Source organism: Petaurus breviceps, unplaced genomic scaffold, assembly GCF_028583685.1.
Source record: "Petaurus breviceps papuanus isolate PSGF00001 unplaced genomic scaffold, PetGlider_PUasm1.0 188, whole genome shotgun sequence".
NCBI lineage: Eukaryota > Metazoa > Chordata > Mammalia > Diprotodontia > Petauridae > Petaurus > Petaurus breviceps.
In genome coordinates, this window is record NW_027185804.1 from 1,038,385 (window position 1) to 1,065,737 (window position 27,353).

The following is a 27,353-nucleotide window of genomic DNA, read 5'->3' on the forward strand; positions in this document are numbered from 1 at the left end:
AGATAGATAGATAGATAGATAGATAGATAGATAGATAGATAGATAGATAGATAGATAGACATTTATGAAGAGCTCACTATTGGCAGGCCTTTTGTTAAGTGTTAAAGATGAAGACACGGGTAAGCAAAATAGACCCTGTCTTCAAAAACTTACCTCCTGACAGAAGATACACAAAAAGGAAACGGATAAGGAGGGAGATGTGATGACTGAAAAGTGGTCTAGTTCCAGACAAGATAAGGTTGAAAGTTTACTTATCAGAGCTCAGTGTCCTAGGAGTGGAGTGCAAGGTTCGGGTGGGGACACTGATGAAGACAGAGTACAATATACAATCTTCAACACCTGTAGTTTTCTACCTCTTCAAAGAAACTGAAAGGGAGTATATTCTCTCAATTCTCCATAGTCAAGCTTGGTAATTAAAATGATAGTACTTTCAATTTTAATTTTTCTTCTTTCCATTTCCATCTGTGTAGTTATGTATGTTATTTTTGTGGTTCTGCTTACTTCACTAGGTGTCCATTCAAATAAATTTTCCCATGCTTCTCTGAAATTTTAATACTGAGAATTTATTGCTACACAGTAATATTCCATCCCATTCATGTACCCCAATTTGTGTAGCTATTCCCAATTGATGACTACCCACTTGGCTTCCAGTTCTTTGCTACTGTTAAATTAGTGTTAATTTGTAAATGATTGTTATTTATAAATCATTGTATATGGGGCCTTTCTTTCTGTCCTTGACCTCCTTTGGATTATCAGCTGGTGGGAATAGTGGATGAAACAGTGGACCTGGAGTCAGGAAGATCAGAGTTTAGATTTGACCTCAGACTCTTATTAGCTATATAATCCTGGACATGTCACTTAAGCCCTATTTGCCTGTTTCTTCAACTATAAAATGAAGGTAATAATAGTTTCTAACCCCCCTCCTCTGCCAGTTGTTGTGAGGATCAAATGAAACAATATTTGTAGAAAGAGTGTAGCACAGTGCCTGTCACATGGTAGGTGTTATATAAATGTTTCTTCCCTTCCCCATATACCCAGAATGGGATGGTTAGGTTAAATGGGCATTTTTATATACTTAAGGCATAATTTCAAATTACTTTCCAGAATGGAATTTCACAGCTCTACCAACACTGTATCAGTGTGCCTGCCTTCTCACATACCTCTAACTTTGATTATTTCCTTATTTGTAGTGTGCCAAATATGCTGAATGTAGAGTGAAATCTCAGAGTTGTGTTGATCTGCATCTCTCTAATACTTAGTGATTTGGAACAATCTTTCATGTAGTTGTTAATAGTGTTTAGTTTTTCTCTTGAGAACTGTATTTTCATATACTCTGACAAATTTTTTCATTGAAGAATGCTCTTAGTTTCATATATTCTTTACATATCTTAGATATTAGAACCTTTTTCAGACATATTTGATGCAAAGATTTTTTTTCTTACAATTGCTGCTTTCTTTTCTTATTCCAGCTGCATTGATTTTGTTTGTGCAAAAGCCTTATAATTTCGTGTAATCAAAATGATCTATTTTGGGGATTCATTTTCAACTCAATCAAACAAATATTTATTAAGCATCTAGTAGGAGAAAAAAAATGGAAACTGCACAAGCCCTGCCATCATGGAGTTTACTTTCTAGTTTGTACTTGGAAAATAAATATGGATTCTGAAGAGGTCGTCTAGTTTGATATATGGGAAAACTCATACCCACAGAGGAAAAGGGACTTTTCTCAAGGTCACACAGATATAGGAAGTGGCCAAACTGTGATCTGAACTCACATCCTCTGACCCCATATCAAGTGTTCTCTCTACTGCTCCACACACATTCTAAATATAACTGTAGCTTGCCTTCCTAAACTATTCTCACATTTCCCTTTACATGATTGATATTCCAGACAAATGACCCTACTTGTTTCTCTGAACTTGTTCTTTCATATCCTCCCTCTCAGCCTTTGCACAGGCTGCCTTGCATGCCTGGAATGCCATTCTTTCTCAACTCTGTCTCCTAGAATTTTTTATTTCCTCAAGGTTTTACTCAAGTGTTACCTTTTATGAGAAGTCATTCTTGATTTCCCTGGTTGTTAGTGTTCTCTATCCTTCTTCAGGGTGTCTTGCACTTATTATCAGTGTAAATGTTGAATTTCTCCTGGAGACCAGGGACTGTTTTTCATTTTTCCTTTGTATTTCCAGCACTTCGCAAAGTGCCTCACCCATAGTATGTCCTTAATGCACAATGATAATAATAATATTAATAACTAGCTCATGTGGAGCATAGACTTTACCCTGAAGGCAGTGGGGAGCCTGTAGATAGATATTTTCAAGTAGAGTATGACATGAAAGAGAGATTAATTTTAGGAGATTTAATCTGATAAATTGTGCAAAATGCATTGAAGAAAAAGGAAGGCTGGATAGAGGTAGCAAGTCCAGTTGGTTTGTTATTACAGTCACCTTGCTGAAGAGGATCTGAAGTTAGAGGTCTTGGGTTGAAATGGCTCTGGCAGTAGCCTGTGTAAATTTAGGCAAGTCACCCTCTCAAGCCCCTAGTTTCTTCATCTTTACAAGAAGGCAGTTGGAAGAGATGAACTCTCTGGTCCTCTATGATTCTAGGTAATATGGTCCTGAACTAAAGTGATGGCTGTGAGATCATAGGCAAAATGTTAAATGTCAGAGATAATACAATGAGAATCTACAGATTTTGGTGATTGCTTGGATAAATAGGAAAAGGGAGGAATCAGAAATAATGGGGAAATCTAGATGCTGGTGGACTAGGAGAATGGAGGTTACCATTAATACAAATAAAGAAATCAGAAAAGTGAGCTGTTTTTGACAGAAAGATGATGAATTCAATTTTGGACACAATGAGTTTCAGGTGATGTCAAGATAGGTAAGTGGAAATTCCCAGTAGGCCTCTAGAGATATAGGACTGGAGCCTGGGAAAGAGGTGCTGGAAATGAAACATTGAAAGTCATCCAATTAGAGTTCATAGTAGAAACTCTATCTTAGAGGATGGGGAAAAAAGCAAAGAGACAAAAAAATATTTCTTATAGATAACATTAAAATATAAGTATTTTCTGTGGTTTCTATTCACTGTATTTTAAAAATGCTGCTTATTTTAGCGTTATTACTATTTTGTTGTTTCCTATGATAATATCTGTATAAACATTTGTCTCCCAGGATCTGGAAAAAATTCTGTATCTTTGAGTCCCAGGGTGGTTTCCAATTGGAGACAATCCACATCCCATACAACACCCTTTTTTTATGTGGGGAGGGGGGAGGGCAGGGAAAGGAGTGTAGAATGACTGATAAGCCGCACCCTAGGAGTAGGCAGTTTAGCAGTGGATAAAGCAACTCATCATATTTTTTTTTAATCTCAAAGATTAAAGAATCCTTTGCTGTAATCATTTCCAACTTTAAGTTTATATGAAGCAGTCCCTAAGAAAATTAGTTAATTTTATTCTGGAGTATTTGGCAAGCCCAAGGAGTAAGGTTTTCCCATAGTACTTGTATATCTCACACTCAAATATGTATTTTGTGATGGTGGATTTATTACAAAATCAGAAGGTAGTTTTGGGATAGTGAACCATACTTTCCTTTATTCTTTCTCCCTCATCCCTTACCCCATTTAGATTCTTCTTCTAACCTAGCATCTTTCACAAATATAAATTGCTCCGTCTCCCTAAAGAACATTGGACTTGGAGCTGGGTAACCTGCCTGAATTTGAGATCCGGTGGTGAGATTCTGGGCAAGTCATTTCATTTTTCTGTCTCTTAGCATCCTCATCTGTAAAACAGGGATAAAAAACCTTCATTACCTACCTCAAAACATTAAAAAAATTTTTTTGGTGAAAATAAAACAAGATATACATGGAAAATGCTTTGTAAATTACAAAACACCAACTATAAATAAGAGTTATTATTTTTTCTCTGTTACTGCATCCCTACAGAAGAGAATTGTCCTGGAAAAGGGGTGTTTGGAGAGTTGGCCAGCTCATAGTTGTAAAGGGAATGCAACTAAGGAGACAGTAATATAGAGGGAGTACTAGATTTAGCTTTTCTGTTGAATATCTGGGTAACCATAAGCCTTTTACTTAATTTCTCTGGACCTCTGTAAAATGAAATGGTTAGACCGAATCAGAGGTTCTTAACCTTTTTTGGGTGATGGACCTCTTTGCCACTCTGGTGAAGCCTATGGACCCTTTCTCAGTATAATGTTTTTAAAGCCATAGATTATAGAGGATTACAAAGGAAAATAATTTCATAGAAATCCAGTTATAAAAATATTTAAAAAAAATTCATGAACCCCAGGTTAAGAACCTTTCAACTAACTGATCCTTCCATTTCTCGAATGGTGACATACCAGAATTAAAAATGTAGCTACTCCCTGGCCCTACTGTGTATGGGCAAGTGCCCCAGTCTTGTGATAAGAGCTTGTAGAATATAAGATCCGTCAAGGCAGGGAGTTTCATTTTTGTCTTCATATCCCAAGCACCTAGCACATATTAGGTGCCTAATAAATGTTATTGAATTGAAAATAGATGGTCTAAGGAGCCCAGGAAGCCCCGGGCCATTCTGGGACTGCTGGTCATTGCATATTAAAGGGTTTAAAACAGTACTATCAGGTAGTGAGGGAGGGCTAGATGTTAGTTTTGAGGTTTTGTGTATGGCACATGTAGTATTATTATTAATTAATTTACTTTTTGATGAAAAAGAAAGAAGCCATTCATTCTTTGGGAATATTTGAGTCAGGAAAGGATGGATTTTGTTCTTTCAGTGAGGCTGATCTATGTCTGAAAAATTTTCAGTATGGGTTACAGATCTCTGAAAGACAGTTTTCTGGGATGCCTTCTAAACACATGTTAGATGGAGATCCCTCCCCCCCCCCCATCATAGCTATATCTATGTTACAGATAGTTTGCCTTATTTTGTAAGGACAAGAGCCTTGTGGGGACTCTTCAGTATGTGTGGATCATGTCTAGAGCTCCTGTGTCTTAATAACCTAGCTTCTGGTTACCAAGGCCACTCTGATTGATTGTGCTGCATCATGCCCAGATGTGGGTAAGAATTCCAGATGCTAAATACCTAATGATGTTTGTGTTCATGCATACCATTCCCTGGTGACTTTTCCAAGCTGGTTTGGTTACTGGCATAAGTTTCCAACTCCCTCTCAACTTCCAGGCCAAATGTTGCTTTCTCTAAAATAAAACATGACTTTTTGAGGAAAATTACAAAGAACCAAAGCTTGATTTTGGACTAAAAGGCTGTCTATGGACCTATTTCTGTATTCTAAGAAAACATATGTATCCCACTTATCCTCATGCACATTAAACAAACCAAAACAAAAGTGCTCTGAGATAGAGAAGTAGGTCGAGGTATCCTTGTTTTTACAGCCAAGGAAGCTGAGTCACAGAGGGTTAAGTAGCTCACCCAAGGCCATCTGTACTACAAGACCTTAAACTCTGGTCAGTCTTCTGACCCCAAAGTTCATTTGTTATTTTGAAGGTATTTGAAGTGTGAGATATAGGATCTTATATGTCTTTGTAGAGCTGAAGGAAATTTTAGAGATCATCTAGTCCTATCACCTTATATTACAATGAGGAAACTGAGGCCCAGAAATGTTAACTGACTTGCTACAGTAAGCTATAAATGCTTATTGATGATATATGGATGGATTGCCCAAGAGCAGAAAGACAGTATGTGGCTGGATTTGAGTTTGGGTGCTCTGATAGCAAATCCCACTGGTTTTCCAACTCTACCTCGTTGGAGGAGAGAAACCTCTGAAAACAGTGGTCCCCAGTGAAAATGCTGCTGACACATAGACCTTCATCCATCCAAATGGCATCGGTGTAAAAATTTATGTGCCTGGGCATTTGAAAAAGTCATAATGGTCTTCCAGGTATTAGCTCTGTGCCGGGTGGTTTCTCTTGCTGTTTTTCATTTTCATTTAATGTAGGACTAATAAATCTTATTGTTAAATAACAGAGAGATTGCATCACAGCATTCAGTATTAAAATGCACTCCCTTTTGGGGGAAGCTAGAGAGATGTGTTTACTCTTTAGAGAGATTTAGATTTGATTTTTTGTTTTCTTCATGGTAATTATGTTTGCACTTTGCTGATCGCTAGTTGTGCATTATTACAATGGAAGGTGACAATTTGATTGTCTTCAATTGGAGAAACAAGTAATTTTACATTCACTAAGCTGTCAGGTAATACTAACTCACAGTATTGAGAGCTCCTGGCAATGCGGCTTGGCACCTATATTTAACTGCTTTGATGTTTGTGTAACCTCTGCTGAATCAGAAATACCTTGCCTGCTTGAAATGGTTTTCAGCAGGCACAATGAGGTTTTCATTAGGCAGACACACTGAAAATGAACTGCAAAGCCATTGTTTCTCTTTTATGGGGAAGTACTAATGTGTGGTTTAGAGCAAATTGAGTAAAGATGAGCTTGAAATGTGCACCTTATTTCATTATAGAAAAAGGAGAGGCATGATGGAAGTGCTTCATTTAGCTAAGAAGGGCACACTGGAGTTATTAGATATTTTACATAATTCTGTACAAAACCTTCCCTTTCTGAAGCATTCTCCTTAGCAGGAGTTTCCATTTTCCCCCTTTCCTGGAAAGATTATACTGATCTTGAAAATGGTACTGAGATTGAGAAATAGGCAGTGAAGGCTTGTCTTGATGCAGAATTTTATTTATCATTAATTAGGGAGATAGGGTCTTCTACTACTCAGTAATGCCTTGTAGTACCTACCTCACAGGGTTACCAAATGAGCTAATACATGAAAATCATTTTGCAAAATTTTAAGAAGTATATATGTAATGATGAGAATGATTATTATTTTTATTGTTATCATTTTTATGATGTCTTCATTTGTCAATTAAATTCATCATGCATTTATGAAACATGCATTATGTTCAAGGCCTTGAGCAAGGTTCTAGGGATGCAAGATAAAAGAAAAAGTGTCAGTTCCTGCCCTCAAGGAACTTCTATTTCCCTGGGAATCCCTGGATTTCCCTTGGGTAAATGAGTTTCAAGTTGTGAAAGCAAATCCTGTACTCCTTTTAAGGACTGGTTCTCATCTCATGTGAACAGGAGAGTCAAAGTGTGAACATTTAAAAATAAATCCATCCTGCTATTATTTTAGACAGCTTTCCTCCCCCCCCGCCCCCCCAGCTATTTAAGCAGGCGGCTTTCAGCAGAGCAGCCAAGCTACTGGGCTTGATGAAAATCCTCTACATTAATGTTTATTTATAGTGTCCATTGTTTAGTTTTGCTTATTGTTAATTGACTGCTTTTATTTATATACTTGGTCCCCGGTTTCCTAAAACAACAAACCCCCAACAAATTACTGGTAGATAAATGGTGAGAAAACTCAAGTCTTATTTCCATCTAGGAAAAGGCATTGGTAGAGATTACATGAAAGCAAGACTGTTTGCACCAGTGGAGAAACTGGATCCCCAGGGCCACACGGCATAGTCCTAGGACTCGGGCGAATGCTAACCAATTAGACAGACGTGGTTACGTGATGTAACACTATCAGGAGAGACAATTCATGAGTCAGAGCATTCCGAGACACATGAGCCCCCAGTCCAAAGAACAGTCTTAAGCTATATAAAGTGACAGAAATATTGTCAGCTAAATATACACTCTAGAAAACACAAACTTGGGTGACTTGGGAGGAACCTAGCTCAGGTGGTGAGCCTCTTGGCTGCTGTGTAGGGACTTTAGGGAGACTTTGACAGCACTGTGGGGAAGACATAGCTGGGTTGTGTTCTGCTGTTCTAAATACTTTCTTAGAAACCCTCCAAGGACTTGAAGTGTATAATAAACCCTTGTAAAGGATTTGACAGATGACTGAAACCTGAGGGTTGTTGTTATTGTTGTTTTCCTGACTAATGTTTTTGGTGCCTGTTACCATGTTTTCCAGCCGAATATAGATTCCTCAGAGTCTCCCTGGCAGATTCTGCTTTGCCTATCTTTTTCTCATTTGCTCATTTGCAGACATGGGAGGTGTGAGAAAGGCAAAACAGAAGGCAGGGGAGGAAAAGGATGGATTAGAGTGGATGGTTAGATGGAGTGGTGGGTAGAGCACTGGCTCTGGAGACAGAAAACCCTGAGTTCAGATTTGACCTCGGACACTGACAAGCTGTGTCACTCTGGGCAAATCACTTGACCTGTCTTTGTTTCAGTTTCCTCAGCTGTAAAGTAAGGCTAATAATAGTACTGTCTCATTGAGTTGTGATAATCAAATGAGATAACATATGTAATGTGGATGGCAAACCTTAAAAGTGATATAGAAATGCTGACTATTGTTATGATTCACCTCCCTGCTCCTTCTCAACTGCTAGGATTTCTCTGAATGAAACTGCAGAAATCCAGAGGGCCCAGCATTAATGGTGGACTGATTGCTTCTCTCTTCCCTAGATAGTAGTGGACAGTTAGTATAATCTCTGGAATTTTGGAGTCCCTTTCTTCTCTGACTTTAGAAGTTTTATTACTTGGATTGGAGGTGAAGGGAAGGAAATTCATTGTGCTTTGGCTATGTTGCTTAGAATCTTTGTGAATGCATAGGGTGCTGACTAGGGGCAGGATAGGCATTGTGGTCTAGTAGGAAAAGCCTTAGACTCAGGAGACCTGAGGTCAAATACTGTTTGGGACACTTAATATATAGCTATGGGCAAGTAAGTTATCTTCTTTGATCCTTGCTTTCCTCATTTGTAAAATGGAAATATGTCTACTGTATAACCTACCTCATAAAGTGATTGTTGAAAAATCTAAAAAGTGCTTTTGAAATGGGACATATAATTGTCAAACTGCTGCTTCCTGTATCTTGGATTCAGATGCACTATGTTATAATTTTAAGAAATAACTGTTTATTTCTTAGTGTCAGGTCAATTACAGCATTAAATTAATAGTGAATTATCTGACTGAGTTAAGTCTGCATCATATTACTAGCCTGGGGCAGAGTTGCAAAAATAAATGTGACTTGGCTTGAGTTTTTAATTTTTCTTTAAATAAACCAACCATCTGAATATTACTGTAAGTTAGAAATGGGTGTTTTTCTGAATGAAAGCAAAAAGTGATCCTATCTAGAAAAGGCATGCTATTTGATAATGATCTTTTTATAAGGCATAAAAACATTTTGCAAAGCAGATTCAAAAATATTGTTTCAATAAATACAGTGGCTACATTGGATAGCTACATGAGTCCTAGATAGACTTGAGACATGGATGCCTGCCAAAATTTGTAAAAATAAAATAAATAAAATTAAAAAATGGTATTTTGAACAGATACTCCTTAAGAAGAATTGTTGAAAGAGTAGCCTACAGCTCCTGACATGTGCAAATAGCCTTAGAAAAATGACCATTAAAAAACCAAAATACTGCCACAAATTCCTTCCAAAAAAAAGTTCTAAAGTTTTAGAAAAGATTCAGTATGACATTGATAAACATATCTCTTCTTTTCGAGAACAGTCTCTTTACCGTCATGTAACATACACCAGATTTCTATGTTTCTTCAACAGACAGAAAGTGTCTTTTAATTGATTGAGAGATGGTTGACAGTTCTATTCAAATCACTAAATAATAAGCACCTACTATATACAGCACTGTATTGGGTGCTAAGGATACAAAATCAAAAGTGAAGCAGTGCTTGCCACAAAATAACTTGCAGGGATTGAGGAAAGGCACACAATTCACAATCATGCAGGCTACGGCACTCATGGCCAAAGCATCTTGCTTTTCTCAAGAAGTCTTTGGTGCTCCCTGCTCTCTCTCCCATCCCTCAAATTTGTGGCACTTTAGTGACCTTTTAAAACAGAGGCTTTTAACCATTTTTGTGTCACAGCAGTCTAAGGAAGCCTATTGGACCCTTCTTAGAATTATGTTGTTATGTACATAAAATAAAATTCATGGGATTATAAAAGAAACCAATTATATTAAAATACAGTTATCAAAATGTTTTTTTTAAAAGCTTTATGGGTTCCAAGCAAAGAACTCCTGGCCAAGAGCATATGACCAGTCCCCAAAACCCTGCCTGTCTTTGGAAGTCTTGTACTTGAAGTCCCATACCTAGAAGCTCTGCACAGTGACTGGGCATCTAGGGAATTTGTTCTACCTGCTGGATCTAGAAGCATGCCAACCCTGGGAACCAAGGCTGGGCATTGGGATTCACTGCCACATAAAGCAGGTGGAGACAATCAGCATTGGAAGTTAGCTTTCCTGGATCATCCCGGTGCCCCCAGAAAACCGTCCTGTTTAACCAATGTGATAAGTTGACAATGTAGTTTTTCTCTCTGATTATAATGTACTCTGTGTAGTCAATACACTGGTACCATGTGAGTGTAATTTCCTCTTTTATTTTATCTCCAATGCACTGTATTATAAATAAACAGTTAAAAAAAAACACCAAACAAATCTGTTGCATCTCCTTTTAAGATTGTACCACTGTAGACACTTGTTCTAGTAAGTAGAATTGGGCCCATTTGATTGCATTTAAATTTCTCCTGCTTCAGCAGTTTGGCTGGGAGCACAGTAAAGAAAAATCCCATGAGCGAGGAGAGTTTAGAATAATAGAACTTGATTTTGTGTATTATCGCGGCACCATTTGCGCTGCTTCAGTTAGGGTTGTGTCAGCACTTCCATTATAAACCCCTGTTTTCAGGGGGTTAGAGCTAGGGAGATATTTTTTTAATACAAATTAAAAAAAACAATTCATTGGATGTATTCTAAGTTATAATAGTGTGGAAATAAAACAAAGTATAATCAAATAGAAATTGACCACTTCTTTTTCGGGGGGGGGGGGAGGTGACTTTTTTTCACCCATTAGTAAAATGTCAATATCACACAGCCTGAGTCAAAAATAGTGGACACTTGGGTGCAAAGAAATTTAATGAAAAAACGCTGATCTAAGCATTTCTTAAAAAGCATTGCACTTGACTTTTTAAAAAGCTAAACTGTGGGTGTGTTGGATTTATGTGGCTGTTAAGGGGAGCTGTGGTAGCAGAGTGGTTATAGTACTATCATTAAGGATAGTCACATGTGTCTTGCCAGCTTTGAGAATATAGTTTTCAGAGGACCTAGACAGGAGTCTTATAAGAGAGTCATTATAACAAACAAGCAAAAAAAAGAATTAGTGACTGGGTACCCAGTAAAAACGAAGCTATCTCAGTTGTGTTAAATCACAGTAAATAAGGAGTAAGTTACAAACTTAGACCAGAGATTCAAGAAGCTTTCCATTTTGATTCAAAAACAAAAAAGGAAACCAATAATCCTAACAAATAGAAAATGGCCTCAGTTTATTCATTCTTAAGAAATGAAATTAACTTCATCTCCTATTTCAAAATAATTTTTGATAGCTGAACTGGAATCTTAGCTAATGCAAGAAACTCTAGAAAATATATATAAGGTTGGATTTTTGAAAGGCCTTCCATGGAATGCTGAAAAGAGTGTGGGGTTTGCAGTCAGAGGGCCTGGGTTCAAGTACCAAAATAGACCTGATTACCAGTGGAGCTATGGGCATACTTATTTTACTTCTCAAGCCTTGCTTTCCTCATTTGTAAGATGGGAGTAACAATATTTTTGATACCTACTTCACGGTATTGTTGGCAGGAAAGAATCTTCATTGCTTTACAGATGTAACTGATGGTTCTTTTTAACCCTAAAGCTTGGATCTGGTGTCAGTATATTTACAATTGTAGAAATTGATAGAAAACCAGGATTCTAATCTGTCACATGAAAGACAACTGTTATGCTGTAAGTAGGTGGAAGCTTTTCTGAATGGTCACTGGAGGAATCACCAAAAGCCTGTTTATGAAGTCGAGGTGAAGCCTTTCCCTACTAATTATATTCAGCGTGTAATTTCTAAACTTCACTCTGAATTTTGATTTTCAATTAACACTCCCAATTTGAAGATAATTTTCTATTTAATGTAATTGCAGGAAATAATTTATTGGCTGATTAAGACCGAGGGCCCAGCCTTCCTTAAGAAAACACTCCCTAACAAACCAGCCATGAAACCCAACTCATAGTTTTGGCCAGATTTAGACTATTTTCACAGCTGCACGGTTGTGTTTAATGAGGATGGTGCACTATTGTTCCTTGGTGCAATTTATAGATGGAATTATTCTTAAGAGACTGTTTTTATTTCTGGTTCTGTGTCATGATTGATTTATCCCAGAGAAATAACCAGAGCCATAGCCATTGGAAGGAGCCAGTTCATTTTGCAATAAGATTATAACTGTCTCTCTGTCAGAGAGGTGAAACTATTGGGAGTAGGTTGTATTGTGCCTTTCAATTATAGTTAACATTTTTAAAAAATGTCTCTAAAATGGCAGCCCATTTGTTCTTATGTTTTAATATGAATACTTACATTCATCCCTACATGAGAGCATCTCTTTTCATCCAATCTATGGAAACTTCTCTCTTGTTTGTAGCAGTCTTCTGAGAAACTTAGGTCACAGTTCATTTAAAGTGATCGACCTTGCTTCAGTGGTCGCTAGAGGATCAAAGGAAGAAAGATCTAGGTGGGCTAATAAACTCGGTAGCATTTTCAGGAGAATTTCACCTATTGGTTGGTTTTGGCTGAACTGGGCACATCTGTCTTATTTCACTTCTCAGGTGGGGGACTCTTGTGCCAACATTTCTTACCTTTCTCCTCCAGGGAAACACAGATATAGATTCCTTTGAGTCACTTTCCTGTTGTTTTCTAGGTTCCAATATTAATAGGAATTTTTGTTCTCATTTGTAGGATGGTTATTATAAACAGGTACTCACATTTTAATATGCTTCAAAGTACTTTCAGGGCTTGTACTACTTTTATTTAGAACTATGCATAATTAGATTAGCTGATCCTATATTAATTTTTTTCACTGTAGGATACTAAATCTGAGCCCCCTCATTAATTGTGAGAAATTTAGCATTAGCTGTTAAATCCTATGTGAAACATGGGCTGCTACATAAAAACTACTGTTTAAATTGGAATTAACTTAATTATTTTTCTTTGCACTTGATATTTCCTTCACTGCAATATTCATGAAAGCATGTGACAGATTTGTAAATTTAACTGTTAATCTCAGATTTCTAGACCCTTTAATCAGTATTTATTTGTCTGTAGAAACAGTACTAGCAAGTTAATGATTTGCTAATTTGAAAAATGCTCATGTGGTTTCCTATGTTAACTGATTTGTGCATTTTTTAAAAAATGGTATGAAATCAATTAATGTTAAAGACCAATTAAGGTGGGGGATCTTCTTCTTTTCGTTCCATGGCAGTTTTAATACTGAAGACATCACAGACTTAAAGCAGTTCCAAAAATTAGGGGAAAGTACATTGTTGTTGTCATGCCTCTTAAGTTACATGCTTGCCTGATTTACTTTCATATGTTAAATTAAAACATTTTTTTCTCAATAATAAAGTGCTATTGAATTTTTTTAAAAATTCAGTTGAAGAACTGTAGTTCTAGTATCATCTGAAAGGGCAGGACAGGGACATTGTATTTTCTCGTCAACTTGACTTCTCAAATGGTATCAGATAAGAGTTGTCAATATATTTATATTTGGATGTATGTATAAATGAATATTCAGTCATTTGTTTGGAGGACAGATTTAAAAAATATTATTCACAGAAGTCATTTTACTATTCTCATTTCACTGGATTCTTGAAAATGCTTTGTATCTTGTATGTACTATCTAATATAAAATGGAAATATAATTATTTCAGGCACTCAACTCAAATGGTACAAAATTGCCTTAAGACTAATCACACATTATCAGCCAATCAATCAATATGCCACTTAAACTTTTATAGCAGTTGACATGTAAATATCTTGGAAATCTTTGGAAAAGAATCAGATTGGTTTCAAAAAGCATTAAGCATAGAACTCATTAATAGAAGGCACAAACTAAATCAGAACTCAAGAATCTGATTTGCTTAGGACTTCCATAGTAAATTATTTACTTCCCTGGCTAAATTTCCTAAGGGCCCTGCATAGACTTCCTTTCTCTGTGATTATAATTTGGTTCTTACAAAGGCTATTGGAGGAATTTAGGCCTTTGGATTCTTCAAATCATGCTCACAGCTGACTAATTTGGACACTGGGGAAAGATGGGTACAAACTCCAGAACTGTTCTTTAAAAGCCGTTTGTGGATTGATTGGGGCTTGGAGAGAAGATAAAGTATAGGAAGAATTTTGATGAAAATGCAGTAGTTATCTAAGGAAAGGATGGATATTTTGTAGTTACTTATCTGTATATATGGTGCATCTCCACCCTGCCCCCCGCCTTTGCAGTAGAACATTCCAGTTAGATAGTACAATGGCCTTAGATCTGGAAAGGACCTTGGAGGTCAACCAATCCAAAGCTAGCATTTTACAGGTAAGGAGACTGAGGCCCAGAGGGGTGAAATAGCTTGCTCCAGCTCATAAAGTGGGAGAAGCTACAAGTTCCTCTAGGGGATTGCTTAGCCTAGAGACTATGCTTACTAAATGAATGTTGTTTGGATTTGAATGGAGACGGCAAGACATGCTTGAATTCCCTTTTGTCCTGAGTTCATGCCCATCTTACAATTGGGAGAAATGACTTAGAAATAGAAGGTTAGCCCATCAATTGATCCATATGTTTTTATTAAGTACCTACTTTGAGCCAGTTATTGTGCTAGTCCCTGGGGTTACAAGTGGGCCCCTGCTCAATATTTTTTTTTGAGGAAGGAAGGCAAGGCAATAGGGGTTAAGTGACTTGCCCAAGGTCACATAGCTAGTGTGTCAAGTGAGGCTGGATTTGAACTCAGGTCCTTCTGACTCCAGGACCAGTGCTCTATAAATTGTGCCACCTAGCTGCCCCTCAAAATATTTTTAAATGCCTGAAATAAGGTACATAAGATGACAAAGAAAACCAATTATATTGAAATAAAGATATAAAACTTTTCTTCCTCCTTTTAAGCTTACAAATCCCCAGCTTCTATCCATGGGCCCATTGGGGGTCTGTAGAACCCAGGTCAATAACCCCTAGCTTAGAACTTTTATTTAGAGCTTTTATTCCTGTGACTCCAGCAATCCTTACTGATCTGTGCCACCTTCTTCCTTCTGCAGAAGAATGTCTTCCAAGCAAGCTGCCTCTCCATTTGCCTGTGCAGCTGATGGAGAGGAAGCGATGACCCAGGATTTGTCCGCTCGGGAAAAGGAAGAGGGCAGTGACCAGCATGTGACCTCCCACCTGCCTCTTCACCCTATCATGCACAACAAACCTCACTCTGAGGAGCTACCAACTCTTGTCACCACCATTCAACAAGATGCTGACTGGGACAGTGTCATCTCAGCCCAGCACAGAATGGTAAGTCTGTGGCCAGGACACTCGTCCTCAAGTCAGCCATGACCCACGAGTCTTTTAAGGAAAAGTGACACACGCTGGCCATTTTAGACAGCTCCTCGCACAATCTCATGCACATAGTTATTACAACACAGATAAGTGGTGAGGACCAGACAATGTTTGACAGGCAGATGGTTTGATATTTAACTGATGTGCAGGGCCAGGTTGACCTGTCAACAGCTTTTCACCAGTTCTGAAGGGCATGCTCATCTCCCTCCATGCACAGGGGGTAGGTAGACTCAGGAAGATCACAATATAAGTAATGGTCTGGTGAAGTGTGGCTGTGGATTCATGTTGTGTAATCTCATTAAGTAATCATATGTATGGGAATGAGGTCATACAGAGAATAGATCTTTAGTGAGGAGATGCAGGGATTTATCATACTCTTTCTTGGTCATATTTGATTTATAATGAAGCATTTCTAGCTCATGTACCTGTGTATTAATTTAAAAGAGACACAGAAAGCTCCCGAGTATCATTTCATCAGACTGGAGGAGTTTTGCCGGAGGCAGAAACAACTGCAGATTCATGCCATATATCAGTGGGCCTTTCTGAGGTTGAACACCATCTCCAACTATCGAAACAGACACTATTAATTGCTATGGGAACATATTCATTACCATATTTAAATCTAAAATATTCCCTTTTAAAATATTTGGAACTGACTGATACCTCAATATACTTCACTAGATTAGAAATTGTGGTCCCTTGTTCTGCATTTTTGGCCTTTTGTTTCTTTTTTAAAGAAACAGGGATACAGACTTTCCTCTTCAAATCTCAAGAAACAGAATAATTTAGAAAACCTTGGTTTCCTACCAATAACGTAATAATAAAGTTGCTTTTGTAAGATGCTTTAAGGTTTGCAAAACACTTTTCTCATGGCAAACCTGACTATGAAGACAGTGCAAGTATAATTATCCTCTCTTCTTAATCCAGGAAACTGAGGCCCTGGGAGGAAAACTGATTTCTTCATGATGACATCACTGGTCATTTTCTGAGGGGCATTACTGTCCAGCCCAGGTCTCCCAAGGCCAAAGTCATCCTTTGTTCCATCCACTGAACCACACCACCTCTCACTGGGCCTTTTCCATGCTCATTTTTGTGCTATGCCTCCAGAAGCAAAGGAAATCATTATATTTGATAATAATAGCACCCAAATTCAATAGCTTTGGGACCCACATGCTCACATTTTTGCATATTTTTATAGACATGAGTTAGCTACTGACACACCCAGGGCTATGGCACAATCAGCCAGGAGTAGGGCCAGTGATATCTTCATTTCACAGATTGGGGAATGGACCTTTTCTGGGCAAAGCTGAAGTCTTAAAGTGAGTAGGAAACATCTCAATAGATATCTCCATAGGCAGACTTTCTTTCTCTGTGGTCAGGCATATATAATTGGGAAGCAGAGAATGTATATTTCCTCATAGGTTAGTCAGTTAATTGGAAGGTACGCTATAGTGGATTGACCATAGTCCACAGACAGCCTCTTGGAGTATCAGTTTTTTCATCTGTAAAATGGAGATAATAATATCTATGTGACATAATGTAAATGTTCTAGAAAAATGCCATTTATCTTGATTAAGGGCGGGGAGGAGGGAAAGGCCAGTGGGTCAGGACTCATATTTATGTTTTCTTGTCCAAGGCTCAGACACAAGCTTTCTTAGTCATCTTGCTTAGTTAAAAATGGGATGACTAGGTCACCAGGTACCCACAAAGTAAGAGAGAAAAGGCAGGGCTCCAGTCACTCTTCCCTTCACACTTAGGAGAAGGTCTACAGCAGGTTGGACTCAGTTGACTTCTGGGTGTCACTTGCATTTTCAAAACACTCTAGCTTCTATCTATTTCCTACCTATGGTTGTTTCAAGGCTCTTTCAACTTCCTCTGTCTTGAGAGCTAGTGAATTATGAAATCATTGAGGTTGATCCCAACCCTAAATGTGGTTCATACATATTAATAAACTATAGACTCTGGAAGTTTACCTCAAATTACTTTGAGAACATGTAGTAATGAGAGAGAGAAGTACCACAGCAGGGCCCCTTTCTCTCTTAGGTTCCACATTGCTTTAGGTCAGTGGCAACTGCATCTCACCGGAAGGGAGCCAGGGAGGAGGGTGAAGGAGGGAGCCAGAAAGGGAAGCACAGGGATGGTAGCCTTGAGAGCCTGAAAGGGATTTTAGAGATAATTAGTTCAGTCCTCTCATTTTGCAGATAATGTAACTAAGACCCAGAGAAGTGATTTGTCCAAAGTCATTCAGGTCGTATGAGACAGCCAGATGGAATGATGGATAGAGTTCTGGACCTGGAATCAGGAAGTCTTGAATTCAAATCCAGCCTCAAACACTACTAACTGTGAATGTGGGCAAGTCACTTAACCTTTGTCTGCCTCAGTTTTCTCATCTGTAAAATGGGGGTTAGTAATAGCACCCATCTCATAAGGTTGTTGTGAATATTGAATAATATAAAAAATGTGAAGTGGTTTGAAAACTTTAAAGAGCTATAGGAATACTAATTTCTAATTCTTAGAAGAGTTAAGGTTTGCCTCAGGTCATTTCACTCTAAATCCAGAGCTCTTTTCTCTCCACCATGAAAGAAATGAAAGGAAGAAACTTATAATTAGCAGAGGGCCATGGAACCAGTGGATATCAAATAGTGAACAAATAATAAATGATAATGATAAGTGGTTACAGACATCCTTCCCAGTGGAGCATGTTCTGAATTCGATCCTCAACTGGTTGACTTCTCATGAATCCCTCTTTTTTTAGGATGCTACCTTCTAGATGGCAGGATAGTACGGCCATTAGTTTCGTTGTCAAGAAGCCAAGTGTTGAAAGAAAAAGAAATTTTATGAAAGTCCTGAGCAGGAAGTCTGTCTACTGGCAGACTGAGATGGGAGAAAGACAAAGTTATACTTCTTTGGTGAGAATGTGACTATCTCTATTAGTCAAAAATGTGCTGCCACAACTCAGAATACATCATTTTTGCATTGACAGGGGGCAGCCCCTGCTCTGGTCATTTATCTGCAGACTTTGGAAATACAGACTGTTTTGTGATTTGAAGTTTTGGAAAAAATACAGGACATCAGCTATTTCTAAAATTTTTATCAAACAAAATTTATAGTAATATAGACTACTTTAAAGCTATAAGTATGTTATACATCATCGTCAAAAAGAACATATTGGCTAGAAATGTTTTCAAACTTTCCCTCCCTTTTGATATCAAGCATTGCTTTCCACTGGGGCCTTTGTGAATTCTGAATGTCTGGAAGCCAAAATATTTTGTCTTAACTCCCACTCTATAGTATTTCCCAGCTGTGTACTTATATGGTGTAATAAAAGGATTTAACAAATGGGAAATAGCAGCTGCATTTGGAGATTCCCTTTGTGCTCCCGTTTCATTTGATAGATGCAGCAATGTGTAACCAGTGCAACGTCAGACCTGCAATGCCTTAAATTGGAGGCATCAGATCACCAGCCTGCTTGACTTTACTGTACAGAGAAGAAGAAACAACAAGTTTCAGAGAATAGTCAAAAAGCTGCAGACAGGCTCTTTTGTAGGGAGGGTGAGGTTAGAGCCAATTCAAATTTTGGGTAGGCATTTAATCTAATTCTGCTTAAAAATTGATGTGAAGTGTAAAGGTAGAATAGGATGGTGAAATGAAACTCACAGTTCCTTTCTGTTGCAGTTCATGCTCTTAACCATGGGGTTAGCTCATGAGAGATAATGGTATAGAGGGAGGAGCACTTTTTTAAAAAGATAGGCAGCTTTGGTAATGCTATTTTATTTCATGCCGTATGCCTTATGTGAACTCCTGTGCTCTTGGGCAGTCAGAAGAGCAGGCACCAGTACTCTCTTATTTGCTATATTCAAGAAGAGTTTTGCTTTTAAAAATACAGACCACAGAATCTCTCTCTCTCTGTCTCTCTGTCTCTCCCTGGGAGAGGAGGTGAGAGGTGGATATAATGAAGATGATGAGTTTTCCTTTAAACATATTGAGTTTCAGTTATTGGAAGAACTTGTTAAGGGACATAGCGGTCAGAAGAGAGTATCATAGCCAAGGTAGGCAGAGCATCTATATCAGTGAGTATTGGTGGGACATACTAAAATATGCTTTAAAGCCTTAGTGCTTATTTTTGTGGACCAAGGTAAGAGATTCAGTTAAATTAATCTACTCCCCTAAATGGCCATTGCACTTGCATCCTGGGTGAGATAGGGAGAACAAGTCTCAAAAAAAAATCAAATTCATTTTAACAAGCATTAATTAAGCACCTATGTACAGCCCAATGCATACCCCCATGTACAACCCCTGGAGACAGAGTCCAAGGAAACGTTCTCTGTTTTCAAGAAGCGCATGCTTTTTTTTGGTGTGTGTGTGTGTGTGTGTGTGTGTGTGTGTGTGTGTGATATAACATTTATCCACACAAAGACTCAAAAGCACCCAATTCTGCCTTTATTTGGCTCGCAATGACATCATCAGTTACATCAGTATTAATCCCAGCCTAGTCAATGAACTTCATCACTGCTCCCCCCTCCCCCAACCTCAGAGTATCTCAGCTCCAGCATCAAGATGATCAAACTGCCATGGCTAAATTTTGGCTTTGCATTGTAAATAAATGGTGCCAGTAATGCCCTTTTGTTGCAACGGAGAGCAAGCAAAAGCAGGAGTGTTGACATACCTAATTAATTAAGAACTGTCGGGAACAATGCTTCTCTGCTTGCAAACAGCATCTACTCTCTGCCCCTCCTACTCAGTCCAGTCAAGTTGCTAATCAACTCCAAACTGTTTCATACAGTTCACTTGACAGAGTCCTAAAAAGCCTGGAGTGGATTCTGGACTGCTTCCTGGAATGGGACTCCTGTCACTCCATGATAACACAGTCCAAGGATTTTCAGTAAGGATGAAATCTTTTTCAGCCATGCCTTACTTTGTGACAGTCTGTAAAAAGATTTTTAATCTGGTTACCCTTTTAAAGAGTTTAAAAGCTCGACCTGTTTCCAGTTGTTAGCAAGGTTTAGTTATTTCCTTAGTGCCCAAGTACAGTTGCTTTCTTTGCCTTTCCTGGGGGTTGTACCTGTGGTTTGCAGGGAGGCATATCAGCTCATTGAATTCTCACTAGGCTGGAGCAAATGGAGAGAGGGCCTGTCATGGTCCACAGCTGAGTCCAGGAACCATCCAAAGTTCACTTGAATCTTGACTCAGGTTTATCTTTCAAGGTACCTGATTGGTCCTTTGTGGAATTGGAGGGAATCCAGAGACCAGGTGAGTTTCAGACATGCAAAGAGTTTAGTGATTACGTTTCCTCTCTGAAAAGTTTGTCTCCAAGCAGATGAGGAAGGTACAATGTAAAGCTGGTGCTGGCTTGGCCCAAAGCTAGGGTTAGGGGTGGAAATAAGGAGGAGTGTTTGTCTATCTGAAGTGTGGCAGCCTGAGGAGGTCAAAGAGAGTTGCTTTTTGTTTCAGCAAGCCCTGAGATTTTTACACACATGCACAGAGAGAGAGAGAGAGAGAGAGAGAGAGAGAGAGAGAGAGAGAGAGAGAGAGAGAGAGAGACCCATTCTACACTCCCACACTTGCCAACAGCTTTAAATTGTTACTAGCATATGGCAGTCTCTGTTTTGGATCTTGGTTAGCAATTGAGGTGACAAAAATTTATTTACATTTGAAATCAATGTAAAAAGCATTTTTTATTTGCATGACAACCAGTAAGATAGTGTATTTGTGTAGATAACTAAATAGTCAATTAAAGTTGTTTAGTGCTCGTAAGTTAATCTCTTGTATTTTCAAATGGATAGCTTGTGGCTGTTCTAAAAAGGCTCTCTAAATCTGTAAGGTGTTTTAAATAAAAAAAAAATCCAAATGCACATTATTTTACTGGAGCCGGTAGACACAGGAAGGCCCTCTCCCTCACCCTCAGCACCCACCCAGATACCCCTTCTTATCACAAATATTTCAGTCACTTTGCCATTAATTTTACTTTAACAAGCCACTTTTATTTATTTACTTAGTAATTTATTTTATTTTTTTTTTGGAGGGAAGCTAAGTGGCTCAGTGAATAGAACCCTGGATTTGGAATCGTCAGGAACACTCATCTTCCTGAGTTCAAATCTTGCCTCAGATGCTTATGAGCTGTGTGATTAGGCAAGTCACTCAACCAATCTGTTTGCCTCAGTGTTTTCATCCATGAAATGAATCGGAGAAGGAAATGGCAAGCCACTCTAGTGTCATTGTTGTGAAGGGTCAGACATGACTGAAATGTCACAATAACAAATTTATTATATCCTCCTTTGTTTTTATTTTTATTTTGCTTTGTTTTTATTCTGAACTTCACAAACAACAAAATGGGCACCTTCACATTCCTAGTGGAACAGAAACCGAGGCTTGTACATGAAATTGTGGAACTCTCTCCTAGCAGCTTGCTTTTCTTTTTGAGTGTGCAGTAAATTCCACCTGTAGCTTTCACAGCCGTCCTACCAGGTCAGTTTTCCCAAAGGTACTTTGGGAAAAGTTTTCTTTCTCTTCCTCCTCCTCATCTTTTCTGGGATATTGGTGATGTTGCCTTCCAAAATTGAAAGAGCATTCTCTCAGATAGTTTGGCTTTTTGTTTTTTCTTCTTGGGCAAGGAGGAATCAGGTATGCATGCTGATTAACACACTCCAGTCATTAACATGTGATTATGTGGGCTGCATACTGAGCACCTGCCAAAAGATAAAATCCAGCACTTGGCTAAATCTGGGCAAGGACTTTTTGCATTTCTTTTGTACTTTGACAGCTCAAGGAAAATCAGACCCCTAGTATCTTTGTTCAGTGTAATAAAATTGTGTACACAAAATGTCTTCAAGGAGACAGGGGAGATGAGATGCCAGGTTTGTTTTTATTTTAATCGTGTCTAGGCTGTATAAGACCCAGTGGTTGGGGCTAGCAGAGCACTGAATGTAATGTGAATCTCTTAATGTACTATATTACTGACATTCGCTTACAGCCTACAACATTCCTGCATGTTTATAAGGATTATCTATGCTGGGATTCAGCCAATATTCTTCTCATTTGCTCTGGTTTTATGTGATACCTTTATGTCTCATAAATGTCTTGTTTCTCTTTCATTCTTCCCAGTGCTGCTGGTATACTCTGTTTGCAGAACACATGAGCAGTCCTGGCTTTGCTGACCTCTGCTTTTGCCCACTGTCCCTCTGCAGTCATGGCTACAAGGCCAAAGTGTGGCTTGTGATATATGGGGTCTCCACACTTTTGAGAAGGGTCACTTCTTGCTAATTATTTAGAAACGTATAGTTACATATGATTTATTGAATTGTAAACTTTTTACAGTTAGATGGGACCTTTGATGCCACCTAGTCCAGCCTCCTTCTTTTGCAGAGGAAGTAAAAACCTGGAGAGCTAAAGGGACATATCTAAGGTCATACTGTCTGTGTCAGAGCCAGAATCAGATTTAAAATTTCCTGAGTAATATGTAATTCTGCTTGAGTGTTGGCCTCCTATTATATATATATACCACAATTGCACCAGGGCTTGATGGGAGCTGATCCTTTGGGTTCAGTAAAACTGAAACATGCCCAGTCTGTTCAAGCTTTGTTTCTTATGGTTGGTGCAATCCCCCCACCTCCTCCCAAGCTCTTGGAGGGCAATTGGGGTTAAGTAACTTGCCCAAGGTTACATGGCTAGTATTTTTGTGTGGGTGTTAAGTGTCTGAGGTCGAAACCGAACTTGGGTCCTCCTGACTCTAGGCAGGAGCTTTACTCACTGTGCCACCTAGCCGCCCTTTCCAAGCTCTTTTTGAAAAAGTATGCTTATAAATTCAAATGATTCTCTGTTCATCCATTAAAAAAAGATCTCAAGGCTTAAGCCATTTTATGGTTAAGTACTAAACACCGTCTCTGTGCTGGAGTTTGAGGGGTTCCTGATGAATATATGCATTCTCTACTCATTTCCTCCAGCAATACAGTTGCTAGATACACAAATAAAGTGACAAAAGATGTTTTCCTATAACATAGCAATATGGTTTGCCAGGCATCTCAGCAACATTTTGGTGAGTGTCATATGGTCATTGAAGAGTAACAGTGACAGTCTTAAACTTTTCACGGTAGGAGGTCTATAGAAGGTGGGAAATACTACCGTTTTTATCAAAACATTTGTATAGGCTATTCGAGAAATAGGTTCAAGTCTGGGGACAGGCAGTTTGTCCTAGTATAGGGGTTCTCAATCTCCTTTGTGTCGTGGCTTTTACCTCTTCAGCTGGGTCTGGTGAAACCTTTGTACCTTTCTCAGTTTAATTTTTTAAATGCATAAAATAAAATATGTGGGATTACAGAGGAAACCAATTATATTTACAGTCTGTTCACAGGAAGATTGTGAGATTCCATGTGATCCAGCAGCAAGTGAAAGAACTCTAGTAATTTAAAAGTAGTGATGATACTTTGTAGCTGTCTTACATGATACTTTGAGATGTCTTAAACAATTATAATATGAAAATATCTGTGATATCTATTGGTGACAAAGTCACAAGTAACTAAATAATGCTGTGGTTTGTTGCCTACATTCGAAATTAGAGGAAAAGCTAAACTTTCATTAGAGGTTAGTGAAAGTAATGATGTAGTTATTTTTCCTACCCTGGTTCACAGATCTTCTGTATGTGGATCCCAGGTGAAGACTGGAAAGGCTTGAAATGGGAATTAGGAGGCTGGAATTCCAATATGGAGTTAGGGAACCTGGTTGTATGACTTTGTGCAAGTCATTATCAGCTTTCATTTTTATCATCTGTAAAAATGAAAGTGTGGATTAGATGAACCCTAAGGTTCTTTCTAGCTTTAAACAGAATGAATCATGAGGTCTAGGCCCCTTCTAGCCCTAACATTCTATGTTCTTTTTTTTTCTTTTTGTAGGGGGCAATTGGGGTTAAGTGACTTGTCCAAGGTCACATGCCTAATAAGTGTTAAGTGTCTGAGGCCAGATTTGATTTCAGGTCCTCCTGACTCCAGGGCTGGTGCTCTATTCACTGTGCCACCTAGTCGCCCCCATTCTATCTTTTTATGTTCTAAGGTTTCTTCTAGTTATTTGGAGGTCAGATCAGGAGCAGGGAGCATCAGTGAATGGGGAAGAAGGCAGTATGTCACTTTGAGGATCAGAATCTGAGACTGTGTTTGTCACCTTAAAATCCTTTTCCATTTTTGGCATGAAAGGGGTTGTTTGTAATAAAGGTAACTTTAACATAATGAACCTTCCATCATTCACTCAGAGAGTCCCAGATGATCAGGTTGAAAGGGCCCTCTCTGATTATTGAGTCAAGCCACCTGCATCAAGCAGGAGAGACCCTCCTCTGTTCCTTCCATGAACATATCTAATCTTGCTTGAACGACTCTAATGAATGTGCCTTAATTACCTTGATATGCAAATTATCCCACTGTTTGATTGTCTTCAGCCTGCAAAAGTTTTTTCCTGCTTTCCGAGATAAATGTAACCTTTTTAAAAGAAGAAAAAACTTCAGTCTATTATTCCTTATGTTAACACAGCTTTAAAGAGGAAGGGGGGAGGGGAGACAGTTATTCTTTAGCTTATTATCCTTGTTAGTATTATTTTGGTATTACCACATTCCCACGACCCCACTAGCTTTTTTTTCTTCCAAAGGCAATACAAATTGAGTTCTTAATATCCCTGGATAAGTCATACTCTAAACTTCAAAGTATATATTAGAAACCTGTGCTAATAAACTTTTACAATCAGGTAGAAATGAGAAATGAACATTTATGTGTTTCATTTGTCCCTGTTTCATTAGTGCCCCAGAAAATGGGAACTCTTATTCGATAAAGTGATTGCAAATGATTCTGTAAACATTTGCTTTCATCAAACAGGATAACTCAAATCTGGTTCTAAGCACCAGCGTGCTTCAAGGATGAATCCTATTTGAGGTATGGACAGAATGCCTTAGAGAGATTTTCATTTATCTTAAGAAAGGAAGATCAGTTATCATGTTTTTTTTTTGACAACTCTTTGCATCTATGACTTTTTTTTGTTAGTTCTAGGTATAACTGTTTCTTTCTTCTTGATTATTGGGATAGCTGGGATGAGCAGATGTAAACTGTGAATGAAGTGGGTTATTGCTCTTAAATTCTGTGTTGAAAACTAGCCCACAATTGTATTCTCTCTCTGTGTATGTCTTTATTTCACATTTTATGTGTCTGCCTATCTTTCTGTGTTGTCTGTCTGAATGCCTGCCTGCCTGCCTCCCTCCATCCCTACCTAGCACCTTCAGTTCCTGGTATGTCTTTTCTTTAAGCCTTACCTACTATTAAGGCTTTATCTTTTGCCATGCCCTGATCTTGTCTTATGTCACTGTGGTTGATTTGTTTTTCAAATTTTTTGCCATAAAGTTTAGGATTAGATGTTTTCCAAAATAGTTTAGGTAATTTTCCTTGGGGAATAATGTACATGAGTCCAGGGGTGCCAGGCATTTAAAAGTCAGAGAGATTACTGGACAAAATTCTGTAGGCTTGCCAGCATTTTGTGTTGCCTTTTGATGTGACTGCACAGTTAACTCACCAGGCATGGGAGGTGAAGAAAAGATGGCAAACTTAGGTACTCTTCCCCCCCACCCCCACCTTAGGTTCTATTTTCCTGCCCAGGTTTCTTTCTTTCCTATTTTTAAGCAATCTGGCCTCTTTTGCTTGCAACCTCACAAAAGGAATCATTTGCTGTTTCTTTGAACTGGGATCCATGTAGACTTAGATCAGAGCAATAAGAAATGTAATATAAAATTTACTGGGAAAAAAAAAGTTTCCTATCAATTGTCGTTAAACCTATTGGAAGCAGTGCAAAGGCTCTTGCTTATGGTGTTCTTGTGCAAGGGTGAAGAGTAACAAGATACATGGGAGAAAGGGAGGTTTGTGAGTCTGTCTGGATGGCCTTGAGGACCCAGGGCAAATGGCTTGCACTCAGAGAGGTGCCCTTTCCAGCTGTCCCAGTGCATTATTGAGAAAGAGCTTGCCTGTTCATCCAGCTCCTAAATAGCAACACATGACTTTGGCAAACCCACAGTGGGCTCTGTGAGTGTTTCATGTCAAAATTTGAGATGGAAGGGTGTCTCCAGAGTTAAAACACATTAACTGCCTTGCTTGGGCCCAATAATTGTTATAAAAGAACTGATATATAACTGAAAACTACTCAGGTGGGCAAGAGGAAGAGAGATGCCAAGAATGGACACTATGGCAAAAGGAGCCCTCAGAGCAGAAGTCTAAAGTGCTCACAAGGGATCACTAGGTCAGAAACAGTGTGGAAGGACTTGTGCTCCTACCCATCCCTCCCCTCATACCTTTAGCTATGAAATTCTATTCGCTCTGGGTTGAAATGGGCTGTCTTGGGTGAGTTGGTATAGATTATCATCAACTAGACTCTTTCTTTGGCAAAATGAGAACATGAAGCTGGGTGAACTCTAGGGTTTCAGCCCGTGTGATGATCTGAGTCAGATGACCCTAGCTATTTGACTATAGTTCCAATGCCTTGTACATAGCAGTAAACAGTGAATGTTTGTTGAGTGTTATTGAATGTTGAATATGCAACTTATTCAGATGGAGTCCAGTAAGTTTATGATAAACCGAGGGATAAATGGCCAGCTCCAAACAGGTGCAGAGATTTTTGTGGGGTAGCATAAAAGGGAGGGGAGGGAAGGTATCTTTCCAGATAAACCACTCCAGCAAATTTTACTGTCTTTGAGAGTTTCCTGGGAGTTCCTGAGACTTAATCCATGATCTGACATTCTGTCAGAGGCAGGTGGCATACTGCACTTGATTCCAAAGATTTTGCCAGAAAACCTCACTCTAGTCCTACTCATTTTGAGGGGGAATACAGTAAGTGTGTATGCATACACATATAGACACACATACATACATATGTGTATATATATATATGTATATATAATGTGCTAAGTGTACCCAGGCACAATGCAATGCCTCAAAAACCATTTTTGTCATTGTGACTTTTTTTGAGG

General features: G+C 38.6%; 2 protein-coding genes across 31 annotated transcripts in view; one reads left to right on the forward strand and one right to left on the reverse strand.

Moving 5' to 3' along the window:
- CUNH11orf58 (chromosome unknown C11orf58 homolog) overlaps positions 1-19,672 on the reverse strand; it is a 408,817-nt gene extending 389,145 nt beyond the window's left edge. The window contains exon 1 of the mRNA XM_069091141.1: positions 19,652-19,672. Coding sequence (XP_068947242.1) covers positions 19,652-19,657 — 6 coding nt within the window. The 5' untranslated portion in view covers positions 19,658-19,672. The remainder of the gene's footprint in view (positions 1-19,651) is intronic.
- Positions 1-27,353, forward strand: part of SOX6 (SRY-box transcription factor 6) — a 672,513-nt gene that overhangs the window by 289,303 nt on the left and 355,857 nt on the right. For 29 of the 30 annotated variants that reach the window (XM_069091122.1, XM_069091109.1, XM_069091112.1 and 26 more), the window contains one exon: positions 15,085-15,325. In XM_069091122.1, coding sequence (XP_068947223.1) covers positions 15,085-15,325 — 241 coding nt within the window. Of the gene's footprint in view, positions 1-15,084; positions 15,326-19,798; positions 20,621-27,353 lie in introns of those variants that run through there. The other variant, XM_069091140.1, reaches the window with a different exon arrangement.